Source organism: Mirounga leonina, unplaced genomic scaffold (assembly GCF_011800145.1).
Source record: "Mirounga leonina isolate KUSES-001 unplaced genomic scaffold, KU_Mleo_1.0 Mir_115, whole genome shotgun sequence".
In the NCBI taxonomy this organism is placed as follows: Eukaryota; Metazoa; Chordata; class Mammalia; order Carnivora; family Phocidae; genus Mirounga; species Mirounga leonina.
Window position 1 is genome coordinate 53686100 of NW_023270268.1, and position 22735 is coordinate 53708834.

Here is a 22735-nt window from a genome sequence, read left to right on the forward strand (position 1 = left end):
TCACAGAAATCCATGTTATAAAGAATAAAATATTCTATCTTCTCTTGATGTCTAAATGACGGTTTATATTAATAATCATTATAGATACTTCTGAATCCCTAATTTTACAAATGAAAACTGCTGAATATTTTGTGTGTTACTTATTAAGTAGTATTTAAAAATACTTACTTTATTAATTTTCTCTTTGGGATGTGTCAGAAGTGCTGGGAAGTGTGAAAGAGCATCACAGTTCAAAACTACTTGTGTTTGCTCATCGGTTCCAGTAACAATGTTGCCCACAGCTCTAAGTGCTGCAGTCTGAAACAAAAGATTTAATAAGATGTTCTATTATGAAAGATACACTTTCATTCATGCCAACCTGTTTTTGAGCAAGTTGTGTCTGATACCAATTTAGGAATAGAGGAGTGAATAGGACAGGGTTATGGAGCTTACATTATTGTAGAAGACAGTCAAGAAACAAACAAGGATAATTTTTGATAGTAATTAGGGCCATAAAGACAGTAAGTACTTTAGATTTCTGATTCACTGTTTCAATAAATTACAAACAAAAACACAGTGCTCTTCTGAAGGAGAGCAAGAACTTGCTTAGTATGAGATTTCACTATCGTATGAATTTGAATTACCAATTATTTTATAGTTGTATTAGGTCTTTTTCTGTCAAGTTAAAGCTTTTTGGGGGGCTAATTTTAACATTTACAAGACAAATGACTCAGTTTCCCCCCCTCAATTGAGATATAATTTATATAACAAAAAATTTACCCTTTCAAAGTGTAAAATTCAGTGGTTCTTATATATTCAAAACTGTGCAACCATAAAAGGTAATTCCAGAACATTTTTGTCACATCAAAAAGGGGTATCTGTAACCATTAGCAGTCACTCCCATTCCCCCCCACCCTGGGGAAGGGGGTTGACAGCTACTATGCCTGAGACGTCTCTGAATTTGCCTATTCCAGACATTTCATATAATTGGAATCAGACAGTAGGTGGCCTTTTTTGTCTAGCTTCCTTCACTTAACATAATGCTTTCAAGGTCCATTCATGTTGTAGCATGTATAGATACTTCATTCCTTTTCATGGCCAAATAATATTCCAGTTATATGTAAGTGGAATATATTTTTAACTATTCATTAGTGGATAAACATTTGGCTTTCACTGGCTATTATGAATAATAGTGCCATAAACATTTGTGTGCCAGTTTTTGGGTGAACATGTGCTTTCAGTTCTCTTGGGTTTATATATACCTGGGAGTAGAAAATGCTGGGTTATACAGTAACTCTGTATCTAACTTTTTGAGGTACCGTCACACTGTATTCCAAAGACGATGTACCATTTTACATTTCTATAGGTGTATAAGGATTCCACCCTCTCTTGTCAAAACTTGTTAATGTCTTTTTGATTATACCATCCCGGTGTGTATGAAACGGTATTTCATTGCAGCTTTGATCTGCATTTCCTTCATGACCAATAACGTTGAACATCTTCTCATGTGCTTACTGACGATTTGTATGTATAACTGCATTTAAATGTTCTGCCAATTTTTAATGCGATTTGTCTTTTTATTGTTGAGTTGTAAGAATTCTTTATGTATTTTGGATCCAAGTCCCCTTTCAGATACATGATTTGCAAATACTCCCTTCCATTCTGTGGGTTGTCTTTTCACTTCCTTGATGGTCTCCTGAGAAGCACAAGTTTTTAATTTTGGTGAAGTCCAATTTATTTTTCTCCTTGGTTGCTTGTGCTTGTTGTATCTTATCTAAAAAATTGCTACCTAATCCAAGATCATGAAAATTTATGCTTATGTTTTCTTCTAAGAGATTTGCACTTTTAGCTCTTATATTTAGGTGTTTGATCTATTCTGAGCTAATTTTTATATATAGGGGTATAATTTCATTTGTTTACATGTAGATACTCAATAGTCTCAGATCCATTTGTTCAAAAGACTATTCTTTGCTAATTGAATTTTCTTGGCATCTTTGTTGAAAATCAATTGATCATAAATATATGGGTTTGTATCTGGAGTCTTTTTATTTTATTTTATTTACTTGAGAGAGAGAACGAGCAGGGAGAGGGGCAAAAGGAGAAGGAGAAGCAGACTCCCCGCTGAGCAGGGAGCCTGACACAGTACAGGGCTCCATCCCAGGACACTGGGATCATGACCTGAGCTGAAGGGAGATGCTTAACTGACTGAGCCACCCAGGTGCCCCAACAGGAATCGCATTTAACCTGTAGGTAAATGTGAGGAGCACTGCCAACCTAACAACACTCTCTTCTAATCTATGAACATGGATGTCTTTCCATTTATTTAGGTCTTCTTTAATTTTTTAAAAATGTTTTGTAGTGACCCAGCTTCTTTAACAAATAAATTTAAAAGGGGAAAGAAAAATAAAAGAAAATTGTAACTAAAGAAACAAAGACAAAGCTACCAAATGCAATGTGTCAACTGGAGACTGATTTGGTCAAACTGTGAAAAAATATGAAGCAATCAGTAAAATTTGGATACTGATTGGGTTTTAACATTAAAATTTAAAAAATACTCTAACAGTACTGTGATTATGTAAAAACACGTAACCTTATTATTTTTTTAATTTATTTATTTGACACAGAGAGACACAGCGAGAGAGGGAACACAAGCAGGGGGAGTGGGAGAGGGAGAAGCAGGCTTCTCGCGGAGCAGGGAGCCCAATGCAGGGCTTGATCCCAGGACCCTGGGATCATGACCTGAGCCGAAGGCAGACGCTTAATGACTGAGCCACCCAGGTGCCCCCATAGCCTTATTTTTTAAGAGAAGCTGGATGAAATTATATACTATCTGGGATGTGTCAAAATAATTTGGGGGGGAGGGAGTGAGCAAGGTTATAGAGAAAATCTACGTGGAGGTTCATTACAATTATTCTCTTTTCCTAAATTATGGAGTTAAAGTTGAAAAAAATTTTAAAAACCTCTACTAGATATCATGTAAAGTACAGAACATTGACAGCTGCTAAAGAAAAATTCCAACCTTATTTCTGAATGAAATCCAATTTAAAACTAACGATGCATTCTGAAAAAAAAACAAAAACAAATACCCATACCAAGACATAAGTACCACGCTTAAGAAATGCAAATTTAATATCTAGTATGAGTATTTTATTAACTTTTTTCAAAGTTTACTTATTTATTTTTAAGTAATCGCTATACCTAACATGGGGCTTAAACTTACTACCCTGAGATCAAGAGTCGCATGCTCCTCTAAGCCAGTTAGGTGCCTCTATTAAAATATTTTATTTATTTATTTTTTTAAAAGATTTTATTTATTTGAGAGAGAGAGAGACAGTGAGAGAGGAAACACAAGCAGGGGGAGTGGGAGAGGGAGAAGCAGGCTCCCCATGGAGCAGGGAGCCCGATGTGGGGCTCGATCCCAGGACGCTGGGATCATGACCTGAGCCGAAGGCAGATGCTTAACGACTGAGCCACCCAGGCACCCCTCTATTAAAATATTTTAAATGAGCTACAAATACACCTAAATGGCAAACTATTTATTCCATTCCTGAATTCAGCTAAGTCTTCCCTCGTTCCTTAAACAGCTTTAAATTTTTAAGGTTTGTGTTCTCCATTCCAATCGTCCATGAGTATCATCTGAAGAGCTTTTTAAAGCCCAGGTCTCTAGGAAATATCCCAGATTTATTAAAACAGAATCTCTAGGGGTCAAGCAAGGGAAATAAAAATTTTTTTTTTCTTCAAGCTTCACAGTTGATTTTAATGTCCACCCAGGGTTGAGAAATAGTTAATTAGGTTAACGGTTTTCCTTATGCTATTGCTAACAGACTGTAAGTCATCATGATTAAAGCATACTATTTACTTCGGAAGGATAGGAAAGCTTGCTCTATCTCCCTTTACCACTGCAGTTTGACAGTTAACTACTTATAATATTTGTGTGAACTTCTCACCCTCTCTTTTTTGGCTCTTTCTAGATGCAGATTTGGAATATTTATATGGAAGGATTTAAAAATAATAAAAGGATAAAACAAAGTTAAAAAGGATTTTATTTATTTATTTTGGGGGGAGGGTTAGAAGGAGCGGGAGAGGGACAAGCAGACTCCCCACTGAGCAAGGAACTGCCTGGCGGTTTGGTCCAGGACCCAGGACCCAGAGATCATGACCTGAGATGAAGTCAGATGCTTAACCAACTGAGCCACCCAGGTGCCCCGTTAAAAAAAGATTTTAAGTAACTAAAAGGAAACAATTTAGGAAGCCCCTAAGCAGCATATTTCAGTATAAAGCCTTTATCACAGTGCCAATGAAACTAGGCATTAACTAAGCTTGCCCAGTACAGTATGGAGAGTTAAAAAAAAGAGGGGAGAAAAGGAAAAGAGTAGGAAAAATGAAGAAAAATAAAAAATAGAAAAAAATAAAGTATCAGAACTTGTTTCAAATGCCACCCAAGTTAACATACGAATTTCCTAGGTCCATGTTAGAAATCAGTAATCTATAAAGGAGATGCCCTGGGGTGGGGTTTTTGGTGGGGTGTAGGGAAAGGGAAGGGGAGGGGGGAAGGTTCTTGTTAATCTTACCTCATTTTCTCCATCTTTAAAATGTGGATTTAATACCTCCCTCTTTTCAAAAATATGTTCTTATTTTATTTCAAAAAGATATATGCACCCCTATGTTTACTGTGGCATTACTTACAATAGCCAAGATATGAAAGCAACCCAGTGTCCATCGACAGATGAATGGATAAAAACGTGGTATGTGTGCGTGTGTGTGTGTGTGTGTGTATATATACGTACAAACCAATGGAATATTAACCATAAAGAGAATGAGACCTTACCATGTACAACCACATGGATGGACCTATAGAGTATTATGCTAAGTAAATCAGAGAAAGAAAAATACCGTATGATTTCACTTATATGTGGAATCTAAAAAACAAAATGAACAAACAAAAAGCAGAAACAGACCCATAAATACAGAGAACAAATTAATGTTTGACAGACAGGAGGGAGGTGGGGGGATGGGCAAAATGGGTGAAGGTGACTGGGAGATAGAGGCTTCCAGTAATTTGATGATTAAGTCAAGGGATCACAGTATAGCATAGGGAATACAGTCAGTGGTATTGTAATAGCATTATATTGTGACAGATGGTAGCTACACTTGTGATGAGCACAGCATAACTTATAGAGAAGCTGGATCAATATGTTCTATACCTGAAACTAATGTAACATTGTGTGTCAACTATACTTCAATAAAGAAAAAAAGATTTAAAAAAAGATGTGTTATTAGGCTAGAAATATACTTTGAACTAATGAAATTGTCTATTTTTGAATGCCATGCTTAAAGCAAATTAGTGGTAAACAAAACACCTTATATTATTATCAACAACAAACTCACCTGAACTTTAACTTCCTGGTGGCTGAGCAGAGGAACCAAGTGAGGGACTATTCCAGAGTCTATTACCATCTGTATCTGTTCATTGCCAGCATCAGTAAGGTAAGAGAGGGCCCAGACTGTATCTACCAATATCTAATGGATAAAATGAAAATTCAAACAGCCTTTGAATATTTTGTCACTTTAATAATTCTTAACTACAGTTAACTTAGTTATAGTTAATCTATGATTGTTTCACGACCTTCTTTCTTCCTTTCTTGTCTCACTCACCTCAATTCACTGAAATCTTAATCTGCTCTATAATACTAAACATCATCATCTATCTCTGAATGTCTGTATCAAGTATGTGCATCTTTTAGCCATATTTAGGATGCTTCAGTTAATTATGATCCCAACCACAGATTAGTATCCAGTCTTTTTTTTTTTTAGTATCCAGTCTTAATTCACTAAGATACACACTACACTGTACATGAAATAGGAGAAAAAGACATTGCCTTTCTCAAATGCTCACACTGAGGCGTAACAGGTCCAAAGACATGTAGTAAGTACATATAGTTGTAAATACTGAATGTATTCAACATACACAGTGATTCAAAACATTGGGGCTAGATGTATACATTCAAGTTGTTTTCTAGTATCACTGGTATCATGTAGGTATGTCTAAAGCCAATATTTCAGTATTAGAAGTATAGTAGTTTCATCTTTTCCAACCAGTTTGCTTTGCCTTATAAAACTGGAGGCAACTTCTCATAGTGGAAGCATCCCACAGCTGCAGATCAAGACATTAAAAGCAACCACGGGTCAATCTGTATGATCCATAATAAAAAACGTTCTAGTAAAAAAAAGAAAATGCATAATTTACAGCATCTGCCAAAAAACTATTTATAAAAAAAACCCTCTGCAATTAAATTATATAAAAATTAAACTATCATTAAATGTTATAATTTTTATTAACATCAAATGAAATATTATAATTTTTAAAAAGATTTTATTTATTTATTTATTTGACAAGAGAGAGAGAGACAGTGAGAGATGGAACACAAGCAGGGGGAGTGGGAGAGGGAGAAGGTTTCCCGCCAAGCAGGGAGCCCAATGCGTGGCTCGATCCCAGGACCTTGGGATCGTGACCTGAGCCAAAGGCAGAGGCTTGACGACTGAGCCACCCAGGTGCCCCAAAATGTTATAATTTTTAATGAACCTTATTGTGAAGTTCAGCAGGCCACTGTGTTTCATCTTTCTTTTGCATTATATCATAATTAGAAGTTATATCCAAGAGGAAGTATGACAACTGTTAAACTGTTGCATAAATAGCACAGGTAGTGACAAAGACACAGGAATAATAATTGTGCCTGGAACTTTACTTCTGGAGCCTTTCTGGAATATGAATTACGTATCAAAAGACAAGTCAGAAAGGTGTGAAACCTTTTAAATTCTAAACCAATGTTATGTTTAAAACATCTGAGAATCTCCTAGAAGGAGAAAACAACACTGTGCCATTTTTCCTTTCAAAAACTCAAGAAAGTTCTTCGGCTATTTTTAATCTAAAAAGAAGACACCAAATGAAAGAATTCACACACATAAAGTGGTATCAAAATATGTGAAAGAACTAAATTTCTATTTACAAATGTAAATCTTTTTTCCAGAGTCCCAACATATGCCAAAATTTGTTGATATAGGCAATATATTTCAAGATACTTCTCCATGACTGTACATAAAATCCAGATACAATTTTTTAAAGGCCTAATACTAAACATCATGAATATGCTCACATCAAAATCACAATTTAAATAGACTTGACCTCACATATACTTCTTGTATCAAAGTTAACATTCTATGGTAAATTTACTAATTATAACTACCACAGTGTAATTTCAGTGTTTCACTATGATTTGTGGAAGCAGTTTTATTTATTTTTTACTTCTTTTATGGTCTGGTTTAAGAATTTGTTGCTAAGCGTTTACCTAAGAAGACTATATTTTTAGTAAACATTATTATATAGTAAACTACTTAGTAAACGTGCTACTAAAAAACAATGAGACTGGCTTGAAAAATTCAAGATACATTAAAAGCAAGAAAACCGAGGTACAATCTCAACTGGATTGGGGTAAACAGGTGGAAAGAACACAATACAATCTCTGAATAAGGTCAACCAAGATGTCTGGTTTTTTGGTAGAGGTATAAAGTTTGAGATTAATCTTCCTTGGAACTTAATTAAAAGTAAAATATTGAAATTTGTAATTTAATAAAAACACTTGGCACTAAGGAGCCAAACCCCAAAATGGCTTATATATATACATATATATATTTTCAGGATTCTAGATTATCAGGATCTAAAACAAAATATCTTTAGAGCAAGGATCATGTTCATCTAATGAATTTTATACATCATGTCACTGTTTGACGTAGTATAATTCTAACTTTAATTTGTTCCATATGCTTTAGAGAGATCCTGGAAAAATGGTATTACCCTAGAAACTGAAAAGTAATGAAGCAGCTTATCAAACACTGGTCATCACACCAAGCTGTTTTTAAGGAACCAAAGTTCCTGAATGTTGCTACGCACTGTATTCCTGTGATTTCCTTTACCCGTCATACTCCTAGCTTTTCTAACACGATGGCGAAGCTGGTTTTATAAGCAGTCAGTTTCCCACCTCATTTATACTTCCTGAGGCGCTTTTTCCTTTGCCATCTGTGTTTGTGAGAATGAATAAGGTATATTTATTATGCTTAAAATCTAGTCTGCACTATTTTTTTTCTTGTTTGGATATTTACGAGTTCTCTCTTTAACATGTGAAACTACTATCAAAGTCATTGTAGATGGAAAAATATAGTAAAAATAAAGAGCAACTTATGTTCTTGGATTGGTGTCTGCATATGAATACAAACCCATGCATAAAGGCACAAATATTTCTCTTTTTTATCTTTCAAAAAATGAAATACTATTAGACCTATGTATTCTCTCAAACACTGGCCAGGCCGTCAAAATGAGCTTCCATAAAAAGCTCTTGACCAATCAAAAGATATAATTTTAGTGAGGGAGATCACTAACTGGCAACTTTTAAGAACTTCCAAAACGAGTTTTTACTCCCCCCAACTCTCCACATATGCTATTGCCCATACCAAAATATAGTTAGGCTTGATTTCTTCACTGTAAATTATATTTTGTGATATAGGTAAACACAAAGTAAATATAATAACAGCAAGCCATGTTATTACAACTCTTGAAATGGAAAAATCTAATCGAGTACACGAACATTATGTACAGTATAACATTTTCTTCTCTATGTCAGAAGGGCAACCCTAGACATATATATTATACACATGAAAAATACTCACATTTACGTCTGTGTGATGAATTAAGACACAAAGAGCTGGAAGAATCTGAAGAGAGAAATATATAGATTTAAAAACAAACACATAATGGTATCTAGTTTAGTTAAACAACAAAAAACAAAACATTTGTTTACCTCCTGAATGGTTTCCATTGGGGGTGGTGGATCTTTGTGGCGACATAAGTTGACCATTACCCAAGTAACATTTCTTAAGAATGTTATAGGAATAGATGGACTTATGAAGGAAAGTAAAGGTTTCACAACTCCAAGACTTATGACATAATCTCTACACTGTGGCCCATCACCTGTAGGAAGGAGTGATTAATTCAATAAAATACACTGACAATAAGCAATTCAGAAAACATAAAACACTGGTTCAATATGCTGCTTTCTGTATTTTAACTAGATACACTATTTAGTTTTATACAGAAGTTTCAGACAATAACCAAGTTCTCATTTTAGGTCTCTGAGCCAAGAGAAGCAACATAAAGTAGTTAAGGTATTTTTTGCACGTTATTCACATATTCCGGTTTATAAATTGTTCACCTATGTTTTTATGCCATTCAAAATTAGAAGCCTAAGGATCCTTTAGAGTACTTTGTGAGCAGAGAACTGCTGCTTTTATTTTCTCTCTCAATGGTACTCTCTAACAAACTTTCACGTAATTAAAAAATATATATATGTATATATATCAAAATAATACTAGAAAAAAATATTTGTAGAATTTACACTTATGATCCAGTATCAGAGTACCAAAAGTATTAACTATGAATTACTCTACACATTTAAAAAACTATGTCCAAAATAAAATTAAAAAATAAAAAACTATGTCAAAAAAATGAGGGGATGAACCAATATCCCTAGAGCAGTGGTTCCCACAGTAATTTTTGGCCCTATCCAGATCTGTTAAACAACCTCTGTGGATCCAGAATTCTGGGTTTTAACAAGCCCTTTCATATGATTCTGAAAACAGGCTAAAGTTTGAGAATCGCTGCCTTAGAGAACTGCCAAATGTAATTTCTGTATCTATAGCATCACTGTAATTTCTAGCATTAAAGCCATGTTAAGTATTACACTCTATAAAAGGAAAATCCTTTTCCTAGCACTGTAATATTTGGAGATAAAAATGCCTATTCTTTTGGCATCCATGTATCCTAATTATTCTACAATGTTACTGGAATTAAAAACCAAAGATCAAGATGCTGCATTAATAGTTCTAAATCTAAAATTTGGTATAAAAGCAAAGGGGTGAAGGAATCTGGATACACAAAAGAGAGCATTCCTAATAGCAATATACCATATGTGAAGAACAGTTTACAGAGAAATTCTCCCATTTTAAAACTCTTAATTATGGAACGAACCATCCCCTGCATTCTATCTTGGCCCCCCAAAAGTAATATAGAAGAGGTACATGAAAGTAATTATCGGCTACTTCCATGTAAGAACAATAAATTCTAACATCAAGGGACATAATACAGTTCAGACCCCAGATTTTTTTCCATTCTCCACTCACTGGAGGATAGCTCTTCAAATTTTTGAGTTTGGGTAAAGTTCGTCTCTAGATTAAAAACAAATCTTGAAATATTAGAATTGTCTTTAATTATTCTTCTTACAATTACGCCAGAGAAAACCTGAAAGGTAGGATAATCATGGTATTCAACATTTAATGACACTGTCTATAAGCTACAAACACCTCCTGTATGATGACCTATGATGATAATGGATAACATTACTGTATTTTACTGTACTAAAATCCAGGAAAGATAGTAAAAATTTCAATTAAGACTCTTTTTAAGAACTGTCATTATGGAGAAAAACTGTTGGTTTACGTTGTGCATCCTTCTTTTTTCTTATTATTTCTATGACAATGGAGAAAGTTAGGGAATAAAATGAATCCATCAACATAATAAAGGAGGGAGAGGAGATCTATTATCACATACATATTTCCTAATTATTCAAATAATTAAGAGTTGACTATATACTAAAAAAAAGAGTGGACGATATAAAAGATAAGCAACAAAAACGTTCATCCTGTTTATTATAGGTTTATACTTAAAACAGCTATAATTTCTATAAATTATTTCACAAGATCCAGTCCTGAAAAAGACAAACTGTTTTTCTTTTTCAACTACTAGTAGTCATTTTTATTACACAGTATATGACAACAACAACTGTAGAGCTAGTATTACAAGTTTTATACAAACCTATAATATTTCCCAGTGCCCACACTGCTTGCTCACAGACGTTTTGATGGGGTGAATGTAGAAGCCTCAGGAAAAGTGGCACAGCATCTGAAGGATGAAAACATAAATTAACATTTAAGTTTAAAGACAGTCTTAGAGGCCAATTACATCTCAATAATATTGGAAAAAAAAAAAAAGGATTGAAGATATTATACTCTAAACCAAAAATCAATCTTTTTTTTGGCTGAAATCTAAGAAGAAAGGACCCTATCAAAAATACATTTAAAATATATATTTATTAAATGATTTTCACTCCAGTAACAGTAGTGGAAAATTTGTGATCAGCAAGCCACTTATTCAGCATCAAAATCTCAGTTTTAACATATAAATATCAAATTGAGCTAGTAAATTTTCATTCATAATTAAACCTGAATAAAATTCCAAATTAAAAATCAATTCTTAAAAATAAATAAGTAATTCATTCCTTATAGATTCAAGCATTATTCTCAAACTTAGAAAAAAAAAAAAGGGACTCCCAACTATTGAAGTAAGTTCTGAATACAGAAATTTAAAGTAACAGGAGGGTGCAGTTCAAGATGGTGGCTGACCTCACCTTCTACCATGGACACACCAAATCTATAGCTACATATACAATAATGCTTCCTATAGAACTAGCTGAACAGCTCCTTCACAACAAATGATAAAAAGGTCACACTGAGATGGACAGGAGAGGCAGAGACTATGGTCCTAACAAAGCCATGCCCTATAACCTAGCAGTGACCCACAAGCAGGAGGGATTTCATAAATATGGAGCATATCCCTGAAGAGCTAGGGGTTAGAGCCCCAAATCAGGCACCTGAACCCTTGGGACCTACACCAGAGACAAACTCCCCAAATGTCTGGCTTTGAAAACCAACAGGGCTAATATCCAAGAGACCCAAAGGTCTGTAGGAAACCAGGACTACGCTCTTATGAGATTACTTGCCCACATGCCCCAGGATTCAGCACAAAAGCAGTGGGCTGAAAAGTGCCTAGAGCATATGCAAAGGAGGTTCACTGGCTAAGTTTAAAGCAACTGCCTAAGGGATGAGGGTCTGCTGGAACTTTCTCCAGGGATGGAGGTGCTGGCAGGTGCCATTTTTTACACACTCCACCTTGCTAACGATACTTGTACCACCCCTGCACTCTCCAGTGCAGAGCACTGCTACAGCTCCACCCCACCAAACCCAGTGGGATGGCTCATCCTGGCCTGGCAGGCCCCTGTGGTCCTGCCAAAACTGGCAGGAGCACAAAGTCCACATAAAGGACACCCCTTGAATGCTTGGCACTGGTAGCTGGGGGCAGGGGGGTCTTTTGCATTTCTGCGCTCCATAGGAGTGAAACAATCTGTGGCAGGCTACCATCCCCAAAGTATAGCACAGACAGCTGACTGAAACACATGCTGTCTTCCTGTGATCATTCCTTCAAGACTGGGAGAGGTAGCTGTTTCACCTAATACATAAAAACAAACACAGAAAGTCAAGTTAAATAAGTAAACTGAAGAATAGAACAAAATAAAACCCCAGAAAAAAACTTTACTGAAATGGAGCTAATTTACCTGATAAGGAGTTCAAAAAAATGGTCATAAAGATGCTCCCCAATCTCGGGAGAAAATGGACGAACACAGAAAAAATTTCAACAGATAGAAAATATAAGAAAGTACCAAACAAAAGTCACAGAGCTGAAGAACACAATAACTGAACTGAAAGATACAGTAGAGGCATTCAACAACAGAGAAGGATAAAGCAGAAGAAAGGATCAGTGATCTGGAAGATAGGGCAGTGGAATTCACCTAAACAGAGCAGCAAAACAAAAAAGAATTTTAAAAAGTGAAGATAGCTTAAGGGATCTCCAGGACAACATCAAGTGGAACAACGTTCCCATAATGGGGTCCCAGAAGGAGAAGAGAGTCTAGAGAAAGATACAGAAAACTTGTCTGAAGAAATAATGGCTAAAAACTATCTCAACTTGGGGAAGGAAAGAGATACCCAGATCTGGGAAGCCAGGAAAGTTCCAAATACAATGAACCCAAAAAGAGCCACACCAAGACATATTGTAATTAAAATGTCAAGAGTTAAAGATAAAGAGAGTATCTTAAAAGTGGCAATAGAACAACAACTTGTTGCGTACAAGAAAAGCCCCATAAGACTATCAGAGATTTTTCAGAATAAAGTTTGCAGGCCAGAAAGGAATGGTATGATATATTCAAAGTGCTGAAAGCACTGGCATACAGATAACCAACAGACATATGAAAAGATGCTCAACATCACTTATCATCAGGGAAATGCAAATCAAAACCATAATGAGATACCACCTCACACCAGTCAGAATGGCTAGAATCAAAAAGACAAGAAATAACAAGTGTTGGACAGGATGTGGAAAAAAAGGGTACCCTCGTGCACCGCCAGTGGGCATATAAATTGGTGCAGCCACTATGGAAAATAGTATGGAGGCTAATAAAAAAACTAAAAATAGAAGAAACTAATACAGAAACTAAAAATACAGGATCCAGCAATTCCACTTCTGGGTATTTATCTGAAGCAAATGAAAACAAATTTAAGAATAGTTCACAGTATTTTCACCATAAGCATCTTTGCTGCAAACATTTTCACCCTATACCTAATGTGCCGTATGGCAATTATGCCATAAAAGATAAAATCACAAAAATAAAAGAGAGACATCCATTAAAAAGGACATAATGAAACATGAAAAATGCATTAACAAAATTAACAAGACTATTGCAAAATACAGAACATTTGAATACATTTAAAATGTATGTAGATTCATGCAATTCTATGCAAATAATTGATTTTTATTTTGCAGACTGTACCTAAGCACTTGTCCTCAAAGTTTTCCTTTTATAACATTATATATATGTAATTTTTTGCTTGTTGATTCATCTCTTCATCTGGCATCACATGTTTTCATTTTTTGCTAAAATTTCTTTCTTCCTTAAGAGAGATATCAGTTTCTAAATACAAGGATGCATATTTGTAACAGCTTTGTATTGCACTGTGAAAGTCTTCTACACTGTTCTCTGTTCTCAGCATATTACCACATGTCTATTGACAGATGTTCCAAAGTTCTATGAGAAGTGTGCGTTCAAAACTCTATGCCACTGTACAGACTATTACAAGGGCTAAGATTTATTTAATATAAAAATAGGAGTAGTGTGTCAATGCAGACATGAAAGCAAACTGTCAGCTAGCTGATGAAACCAAGAAACCATCCAATCAAACCGTCAACCAGTTATTCTTATATCTTTTATGGCAAAATTGCCTTATGGCCAATTAGTTATGTGAGGAAAAATGCTTTCAGCAAATATGCTTATGGTGAAACCACTTAGAACCTCTGAAGATATATGCACCCTTATGTTCATTACCAGATTATTAACAATAGCCAATATATAGAAACAACCAAAGTGTCCAATGATGGATGGATGGATGTGTGTACATACGTACACAGACACAATGGAATACTTCTCATTCATTACCAAAAAATGAAATACTTAATTAGGACATCAATGGACCTTGAGGTACTAAGTGAAATAAGTCAGAAAAGAGAAAGACAGATAATGTATGATTTCACTAATAAGTGGAATCTAAAAAACAAATGAACAAACAAAACAAAAATTCATAGATGCAGAGAACAGATTCATGGTTGACAGAGGGGAGGGCTTTTGCGAGGTGGGTGAAATAGAAGGGGGTCATGATGTACAAACATCCAATCATAAAACAAGTCATGGGAATGAAATGTATAGCATGGTGACTGTAGTCAGTAATACTGTACTGTATATTATGTAATTTAATATGATGATAGGAGAAACTAGACTTACTGTGATCATATCTTGGTGTATACACTTCAAGTCATTATGTCATATGTCTAAAACTAATTTAATGCTATATATGTCAGTTACACCTCAATTAAAAAAATTTAACATCACATGGGTCTTTAGTCAGGCCAGTGATTCCTGTACCACATGAGACCTTCTGAATCAGAAAGTGGTTCTGTTGCTTTACAACATCCTTGCTTTATAACAAGGATGGGAAACACAGAGAAAGATCTGTATCTGAACAGAATACTACTACACTGAACAAATGATTCTTCTATTTTTTCTTTCTTCTGATATTACTTTGAAAAATGCTATTTAAGTACATGTAGATCAATCATGCTGTACTCAAAAACAAGACAGATTGGCAGTGTTAAAACAAATTCTAAGGCTCCTTCTACTCTTGAAAAAGCCACATAAAACAGAAAGGAAAAAGAGTGAGAGCTTAAAACATTGTCTTGAGATTATAAAATTTACTAAATAATCAATTATACAAAATAAAACCAAAAAGCCAAAAACAAAACCCATTTAAACCCCAAATTAAGCCAGTTTTATCATGACTTAAGGTAGCATTAATATTCTATGTAATATTACAACAGAAATGTCTACATAATTAAATGTTTACTTGGATAACACCTTTGTTCCCCTTTAAAATCATATAGAAATTAATGCTTAAGATTTTAACAAGCTTACACAAGTATATTGCTTATACGTGTGTGAAGAGCACTTTAAAAGTACCTTCTTTAAAATTATTAATTTCTTTGATAGAAGAATTAAACAGTATTCATGAAAACAATACATAGGTTATTACTTCCAATAATAATTTCTCACATCTCTTCGAACATAAAAGAAAAACAATCCTATTATAATAACAATGAAAAAATTTCAAGCCATTTTTCAACAGGACTACTTTATAAAAGATTTCTCTAAAGCATATGATGAAAATCTCATTAAGAGAAGCCAAGAAGTAGTATGGCAATGGGAAAAACACCTTTATTTCTATGATGTCCTATAAAGTGTGTAACTACAATAATGTAATCTGCTACTATAATTAGGAAATGTTCTCAGATTTAGCATCAAATGAAATTTTGAAAATAGAAAATGTCAGTCACTGGAACAACATGATCAAAATAACATACTTAGGTTGGCCTATTTCAACTACCCTGTAATTAGGTAGCTATTATAATATAAATAGCTTTATTCTTTTAAGAGAATCACTATATTTTTCTTTTTTTTATCTGTTAAATCACCAACTTACTGGACTGAACTACTGCTTGAGTCTGTTCCGAGGTTCCAGATGCAATGTTTGTCAGAGCCCATGCAGCTTCAAACTGTAAAGAAGGACTACAGAGAACAAATAATGTTAAACAGTAAGGATTTTTACATTGGCCCAAATCTAGTATCTACCAACCATTTCTCCCCTCAAGCATTTTTTAAAGTATTAAATATTTTGTTTCAAAGGTATCTATCTATGCATCCAGCACTTTTTTTAAACCTCCAGTGACTATTTACAGATCCTCAGTATAAAAAGCATACAATTTCCTCAGGTGTCCCACCTATTTTTTTTTTTTTAATTAAGTAAAAACTTTTTTTTTTTTAAATTAAGATTTTATTTCTTCATTTGAGAGAGAGAGAGAGAGCGCACAAGAACACGAACAGGATGGGGGTGGGTAGGAGGGGCAGAAGGAGAGGGAGAAGTAGGCCCCCTGCTAAGCAGGGAGCTTGATCCCAGGACCCAGGGATCATAACCTGAGCTGAAGGCAGATGCTTAACCAACTGAGCCATCCAGGCGCCCCAAAAACTCTTTATTTAGATACCTGCATATGACTACCCAAATAGTTTTCTCAAGTACTTATCAGCCAAACTAGTTTTTGCCAATTTTCAAAGCTAAAAAGTTCAATGTATCATTCTTGGGGTGCGTGGGTGGCTCAGTCATTAAGTGTCTGCCTTCGGCTCAGGTCATGATCCCAGGGTCCTGGGATCGAGCCCCACATTGGGCTCCCTGCTGAGCGGGAAGCCTGCTTCTCCCTCTCCCCCTCCCCCTGCTTGTGTTCCCTCTCTCGCTGTTTCTCTCTCTCTCTGTCAAATAAATAAATAAAATCTTTAAAAAAAAAGTTCAATGTATCATTCTCAAGTTCCTCTTTGGCCTTTATGTTCACCTCTTGGTGTAAACACACCCTGCAATGTTTATCACTGGCTTTTCAACTCTTATAGCCTTTTCCTTTTTTCTTTAAAGACCAAACTACTACAAAATCTTGTCTTCTGCAAAGGATACATTCTAAATTACCTCTTAAAATAATGTACTTACTTGTCATCTCTTTCAAGACAGTGAACTAAAATAGGCAATATTCCAGATTTTATTAAGTCATCAATTGGTGGATTTCGATCACTGGACAAAAGCTTCCTATAAGAGATATACATACTCTTGTGAAATTTAATGATACATATTATAATTAAATTCAAATTCGTATTTGACATAGAGCTTACACAAGTCCTCACCCATTTGAATACCCTGCACAGCAATGTTTATGAAAGCTTAATCAGATCATTCTCCTATATAAACCAAGGAATGGCTGCATATTTACTACCCAATGAATGTAACCTCTTTGTCCTCCACAGGTTGGCTCCATCTTACCTAACTAACTAATCTTACTCTCTGTAATTCAACAATAGATCAGTTGTCTGTCTTACCATTTCAATCTCATTTCCAGGCTCTTCACATCCTATTCCCCACACTTGGAATGCCCTGTTTTCTGTCTATTCAAGCTCTATCTATTCAAAGTCCATTTCAGTTTGTAAATTTTCACAATATCCTCTCTGAATTCCAAGAACATTTCCACAGCATATGCTTACATTTGCTGTTATCACCCTATTTTTAATATACCTTTGCCTTCTCAATTAGGTTCTAAAGTTCTTACATAGCAAGAATTATACCACATACTTTTTCACAGTATTTTCCATAGCACATGCCACAATTCTTAGCACAAAGTAGGAAACAGCCCAGTCTTTCTTAATCTAGGTTCTAGACTTAATAAAAGAACTTTTTCCTACTACACTGAGGACATTCTTAAAGATTTAGAAATGGCCTTTTTTCTTCTGAGTGCACAATGGTGCATATATCTACAAAATATAACATAGAACCAGTTTGGTGCCACTGTCTAACTGATTTGCACTAAGGTACCATCAAGTTTTAGTCACAGTTGCTTTTCCAACATCAGTGTAAATTGTTAATACATTAGAAAAAGGCAAACAAAGTCTTAGTATTATTGTGAAAATGGGTTTGATCTTGTATACCCATAAAGTTGTCTCAGGATCTCCTAGAGATCCAAAGACTGTAATTCGAGAACATTGGCCTTAGGGGCCTTAAGGCTTTATTTAGAACTGTTGAGAAAAGCTGCTCCAAAACTCAAGTAATCAACTCTGAAAATGGTGAGCATAATGTATCAATTTCTTAATCATTCTATCTATAAACAGTAATTTGCCATTTTAAGATGTGAATACTTCTGTGATTTTCTTCCTACATAACCAAGTCCTCTCTAAGAAGTTCTTTTACCTATGGTAGGCAACACTGCTAATTCTGTAATTTTCCTATCTGTTCTAGGTTATTTAAAATGAATACAGAAAGTAGGAAAACTCTAATACATTTTTTTTTATAAAAGATTCGTATACTAGCTAAGATACTGGATGGACCAGTGTAATCTTCTCCCACTATGAAATTCTATGAATAGGATCAGTTACTTAAGGGTCTCTGTCCTACTAATAACACAGAGCATTATTCTTATATTTATAAATACAGAAAACAAAGACTGTATTATACTATGAGACAACCATGCCTTAATAAGGTCTCAAAGTTTCTCTGGTTCCCCCCTTAAAATATAGGAGCATACACCTTGAGAACATAGATTTCACAGCAGAAATATGCAAACTAACTTAATATTCCTACTGAAAGTACACTGGGAAACTTTATAGCCCTAAATCTTAATGTCTACTTGCCTGTACACCGTGACAGTAAGCTTATAAATCAATTTATGATTTAATTAAAATAGAGATTGTGAAAAGAATTAGCTACCTGGGAAGGAGATAAAAAAATCTTTTTATAAAATTAAACCTGTTAATAAAAAGTGAAGTTTTATAAATAATGTTTTTCTATTAATTGATAGCAATAACCTGTCAAAACAACTCTTCCCTAGCATCTGTACGTGCTATGCAAGTTGAAACTTAAGTTTATTTATTTGGGAGTTTAGAAAACTGCTACCAATTTTAATACTCTAGATCAGAGAAAAAATTTTGAAGTAAATGTAGATGGTCTATGGACTGTTCTTTATTGTTTGTCATCAAAGTTAACATGAGTGACAGTACTACTATACAGTGAAAACTCAAACAGAACTCCTGGGTAAGTTATAAAATTTAAATATGTCCTCAAAATTTAACTTACCTAGCAGCTTGAACTGCACTTAATTGAATTCCTTGGTTATCACTTGAAGCATTCTATAAAAAATTAAAACAATTTTTGATATAGATACATAATAATTAGAAATACAAATGAAGAGGGGGCAAAAAAACTCAACTTACTTGAACAATAGCTTCTAGAGAGGTATTTTGCTGTGAAAAAAATTAAAGAGAACACTAAGTTAAAAAGTCACTTTAAAATTCTATATTTATGTAAAATTTTTCACTGGTAGTTTTTAAGCTAAAAGAATAACAATAACTTACCACTCTATAATCGCCATCTATATCAGAATCTTCACAGATATCTTCATGTGGTACATTCCTTCTCTTTAAGAGATGCTCATCTCTTTTATTCTTAAAAATATATATATATCAAAAAAAGAACTTTAGTTAAAAAAAGCTAAATACTTTCATACAAAGGATAGGCAATCCTGTGCCTACAAACTGAAATGGGAAGTGCCTTTTAAAAGTAAAATGCAAATGCAGAAAATCAAACCAAATTGTGATTCAAACACTTAAGCAACATTAATTTGAGCCCCAAGCCCCAAATATTACATTTTTAATGAACCGTGAACTATGTAAAAGCAAACTAAAAAAAAAAAAATTTTTTGATTAAAAAAGACAGTGTACAGTTTAAGCCAGAACCAAACATATATATTTGTTTAAAAGTACTAAACCATTTTATACATCATCTGGGAGCTTCTCTTTATCACCTAAAAACAAAGTCAAAGCAAAAGTTGGGCAATTCAAAATCAGACAAAAATCAACGGTCACTTAAATTTCACTTAAAATGTGTGGAACAAATTTAAAGAGATAATCCCAACTATAACTTTTTTTTTTTTTTTTACACACATGAAAGATAACCAATTTTAATACTTGAAAAGTTGATGAAATTTATAAGTAGAACAAGTTCTTTTCAGGGTATAACTACACCTGTAAATAGCAGAACTATTTAGTATAACTCTATAGAGAAGACTTTCACTTTATATAAATTATTAAAGAAGAAAAACACCATATAACTGATTTATCTCCATTTCTGGAGAGTGGTCAAGTTGTATCTTGCCAACTTCAATAGCCCGCGTAAGTTTAGTCAAAACCCTTCAGTTTTCAAAAGAAAAAGAAATGGTAGGCACTTGGGATTAATATACATTTAGTATCTTCTATATATGCTGTAATGTTGTTAGAATTATGCTTGGAAGTACTCAATATTACGCAGACTCACCTTCCTTAATTCAACTACAACTTCATTTCGTTGTCTTCTCATAGTCTACAAGAAATTAAAGAAAAATATTTTTAAAAAATCACCTCAATTTCCATCACCCAAGAAAACGACTATTAACATTTTAATGTATATCCCATAATCTTTTCTTCTAGTCATATGTAAATAGTCATATTTTACTCATAATAAAGATATTATAGACATGATTTTCTACATTAGATAAAATTTTTAAAACTGTAACATTTATAAGAATACAAAGATACAAAGAATAAAAGAACCAACTCATAAGCTCACCTCCCATATGAATCATGACACTTAAAGAAGTAATACATGGTACAAGGCTAGTAAATTCAACTGCTTAAAAGGAGGGGAAGGTGTCTTCCCATCCATTCATCCTATCCATCCAGTCTCTTTCTCTAAATACACACTGTTAGATTTTACTGTGTTTCTGACACACTTATCTACTTATTCTGTCTTTACCTTATTTTTGTTTACTTACTTTATAGATTTTTAAAGCCCTTCCATGGTGGTATAATACAGTAGATCTTTTTCATTATTTCTAATGACCACAAAATTTTTCTATCACATCCTGCAACCATTCTCTTATTTTTTAACATGTGTTTTCTCATGTTAAACTTACCTAACACATGGATACATGCTTACTGTAACACATTCAAAATTTCAGAAACAATACAAGTTTAAGCTCTATGTGTAAGTTCTCCTCATTCTTTCTAGTGACTGTATATGCCTGGGCATATGTAGAAATAGCAAGTCACAAAGTAATACTCATATGTCTAACTAAAGATCTCAAACTTATATCCAAAACCAAACTTTTAATTTTTAACAAACATACATAACTCTATCTCATCTCGCATGATTCGTATGGGAGGTGAGACCAGGAGTTCTTTTATTCTTTGTATCTTTATTTTTATAAGTCTTATGTTACTGTTTAAAAATTTTATGATGGGGCACTTGGGTGGCTTAGTCAGTTCAGTGTCTGGACTCTTGATCTCAAAGTCATGAGATCAAGCCCTGTGATAGGCTCTGCACTCAGTGGGGAGTTTACTTGAGATTCTCTCCCTCTCCCCCAGCTCGTGTGCTCTCTTAAATAAATAAATCTTCATTTTTTTTTAAAGATTTTTTTTAATTTATTTGACAGAGAGAGAGAGACAGCGAGAGAGGGAACACAAGCAGGGGGAGAGGCAGAGGGAGAAGCAGGCTTCCCGCCGAGCAGGGAGCCCGATGCGGGGCTCGATCCCAGGACCCTGGGATCATGACCTGAGCCGAAGGCAGATGCTTAACGACTGAGCCACCCAGGCACCCCAATAAATAAATCTTTAAAAAAAACACACACAAAAAATTTATGACATATCCAGCATTATAGATCTACTGATAATTTCAAAGGAATTTTCAGCAAATGGCAGCTCTATCCTAGGTACAGACCAAAAACTTTAGAGCCATCCTTGATTCTTCTTTTTCTCTCACGTTACACATTCGATCGTACCAAATCCTCCTACTGGTTCAACCTTCAAAACTTATCTGAAATCCAACTACATATCACTACCTTCTCTGTCACTACTCTGGTCCAACTCACCGTTAACTCTCACCTAGATTACTGCAAAAGGCTCTTAACTTGTACCCCTCTTTCTGCTCTTGCCCTCCTTCTCTGTAGTTCGTTCTTATCACAATAACCAAAGCAATCCTTACAGGGAATCTTATTTTTTGAGTGCTATAGTCTCTTTTGACAATCTGGTGAAATCAATGAACACCTTCCACATAGTGTTTTTATTTTTTTAAAGATTTACTTATTTATTGAGAGAGAGCATGAATAGAAGGAGGGGCGGAGGGAGAGAAAGAATCTCCAGAAGACTCCACGCTGAGCGCAGAGCCCAACAGAGGGCTCAATCCCACAACATATCTGAAATCAAGAGTCAGTCGCTTAAACCAACTGAGTCACCCAGGAGCCCCTCATATAGTTTTTAAATAGAGATAAGAAATACATAAGATTACAAAGAAAAACAATTATACTGATCTATAGTTGTCAAAAATATATATATATGAAAAAACAAACTATAATATATGTGCTTCATTATCACATTAAGTGGGATCTAACAGTGAGTGAGTCTAATAACTACCATAATTTCAAAGTAATGTTGACCTTAAATGATATTTCAAGATATCCTGCAACAATAATTTTTTACTGGTGGTGACAAAAAGTCACAGGTAACTTTAATAACTACTGAGGTTTACTGGCTACATTATTAAATGAAGGAAACACTGTTAGAAGTTAGTGAAAATAAAGATGTAATTTTTTCTAATT

General features: G+C 34.4%; 1 protein-coding gene across 3 annotated transcripts in view; it reads right to left on the minus strand.

Annotated features, from left to right (window-relative positions):
- KPNA4 (karyopherin subunit alpha 4) overlaps window positions 1–22735 on the minus strand; it is a 57937-nt gene that overhangs the window by 13828 nt on the left and 21374 nt on the right. For all 3 annotated transcript variants that reach the window (XM_034998242.1, XM_034998236.1, XM_034998252.1), the window contains 11 exons: window positions 20419–20463; window positions 19461–19550; window positions 19320–19349; window positions 19183–19235; window positions 17056–17151; window positions 16006–16091; window positions 10901–10987; window positions 8832–9001; window positions 8701–8745; window positions 5368–5499; window positions 169–297 (listed from right to left, as the gene is read on the minus strand). In XM_034998242.1, the coding sequence (XP_034854133.1) occupies window positions 169–297; window positions 5368–5499; window positions 8701–8745; window positions 8832–9001; window positions 10901–10987; window positions 16006–16091; window positions 17056–17151; window positions 19183–19235; window positions 19320–19349; window positions 19461–19550; window positions 20419–20463 (963 nt within the window). The remainder of the gene's footprint in view (window positions 1–168; window positions 298–5367; window positions 5500–8700; window positions 8746–8831; window positions 9002–10900; window positions 10988–16005; window positions 16092–17055; window positions 17152–19182; window positions 19236–19319; window positions 19350–19460; window positions 19551–20418; window positions 20464–22735) is intronic.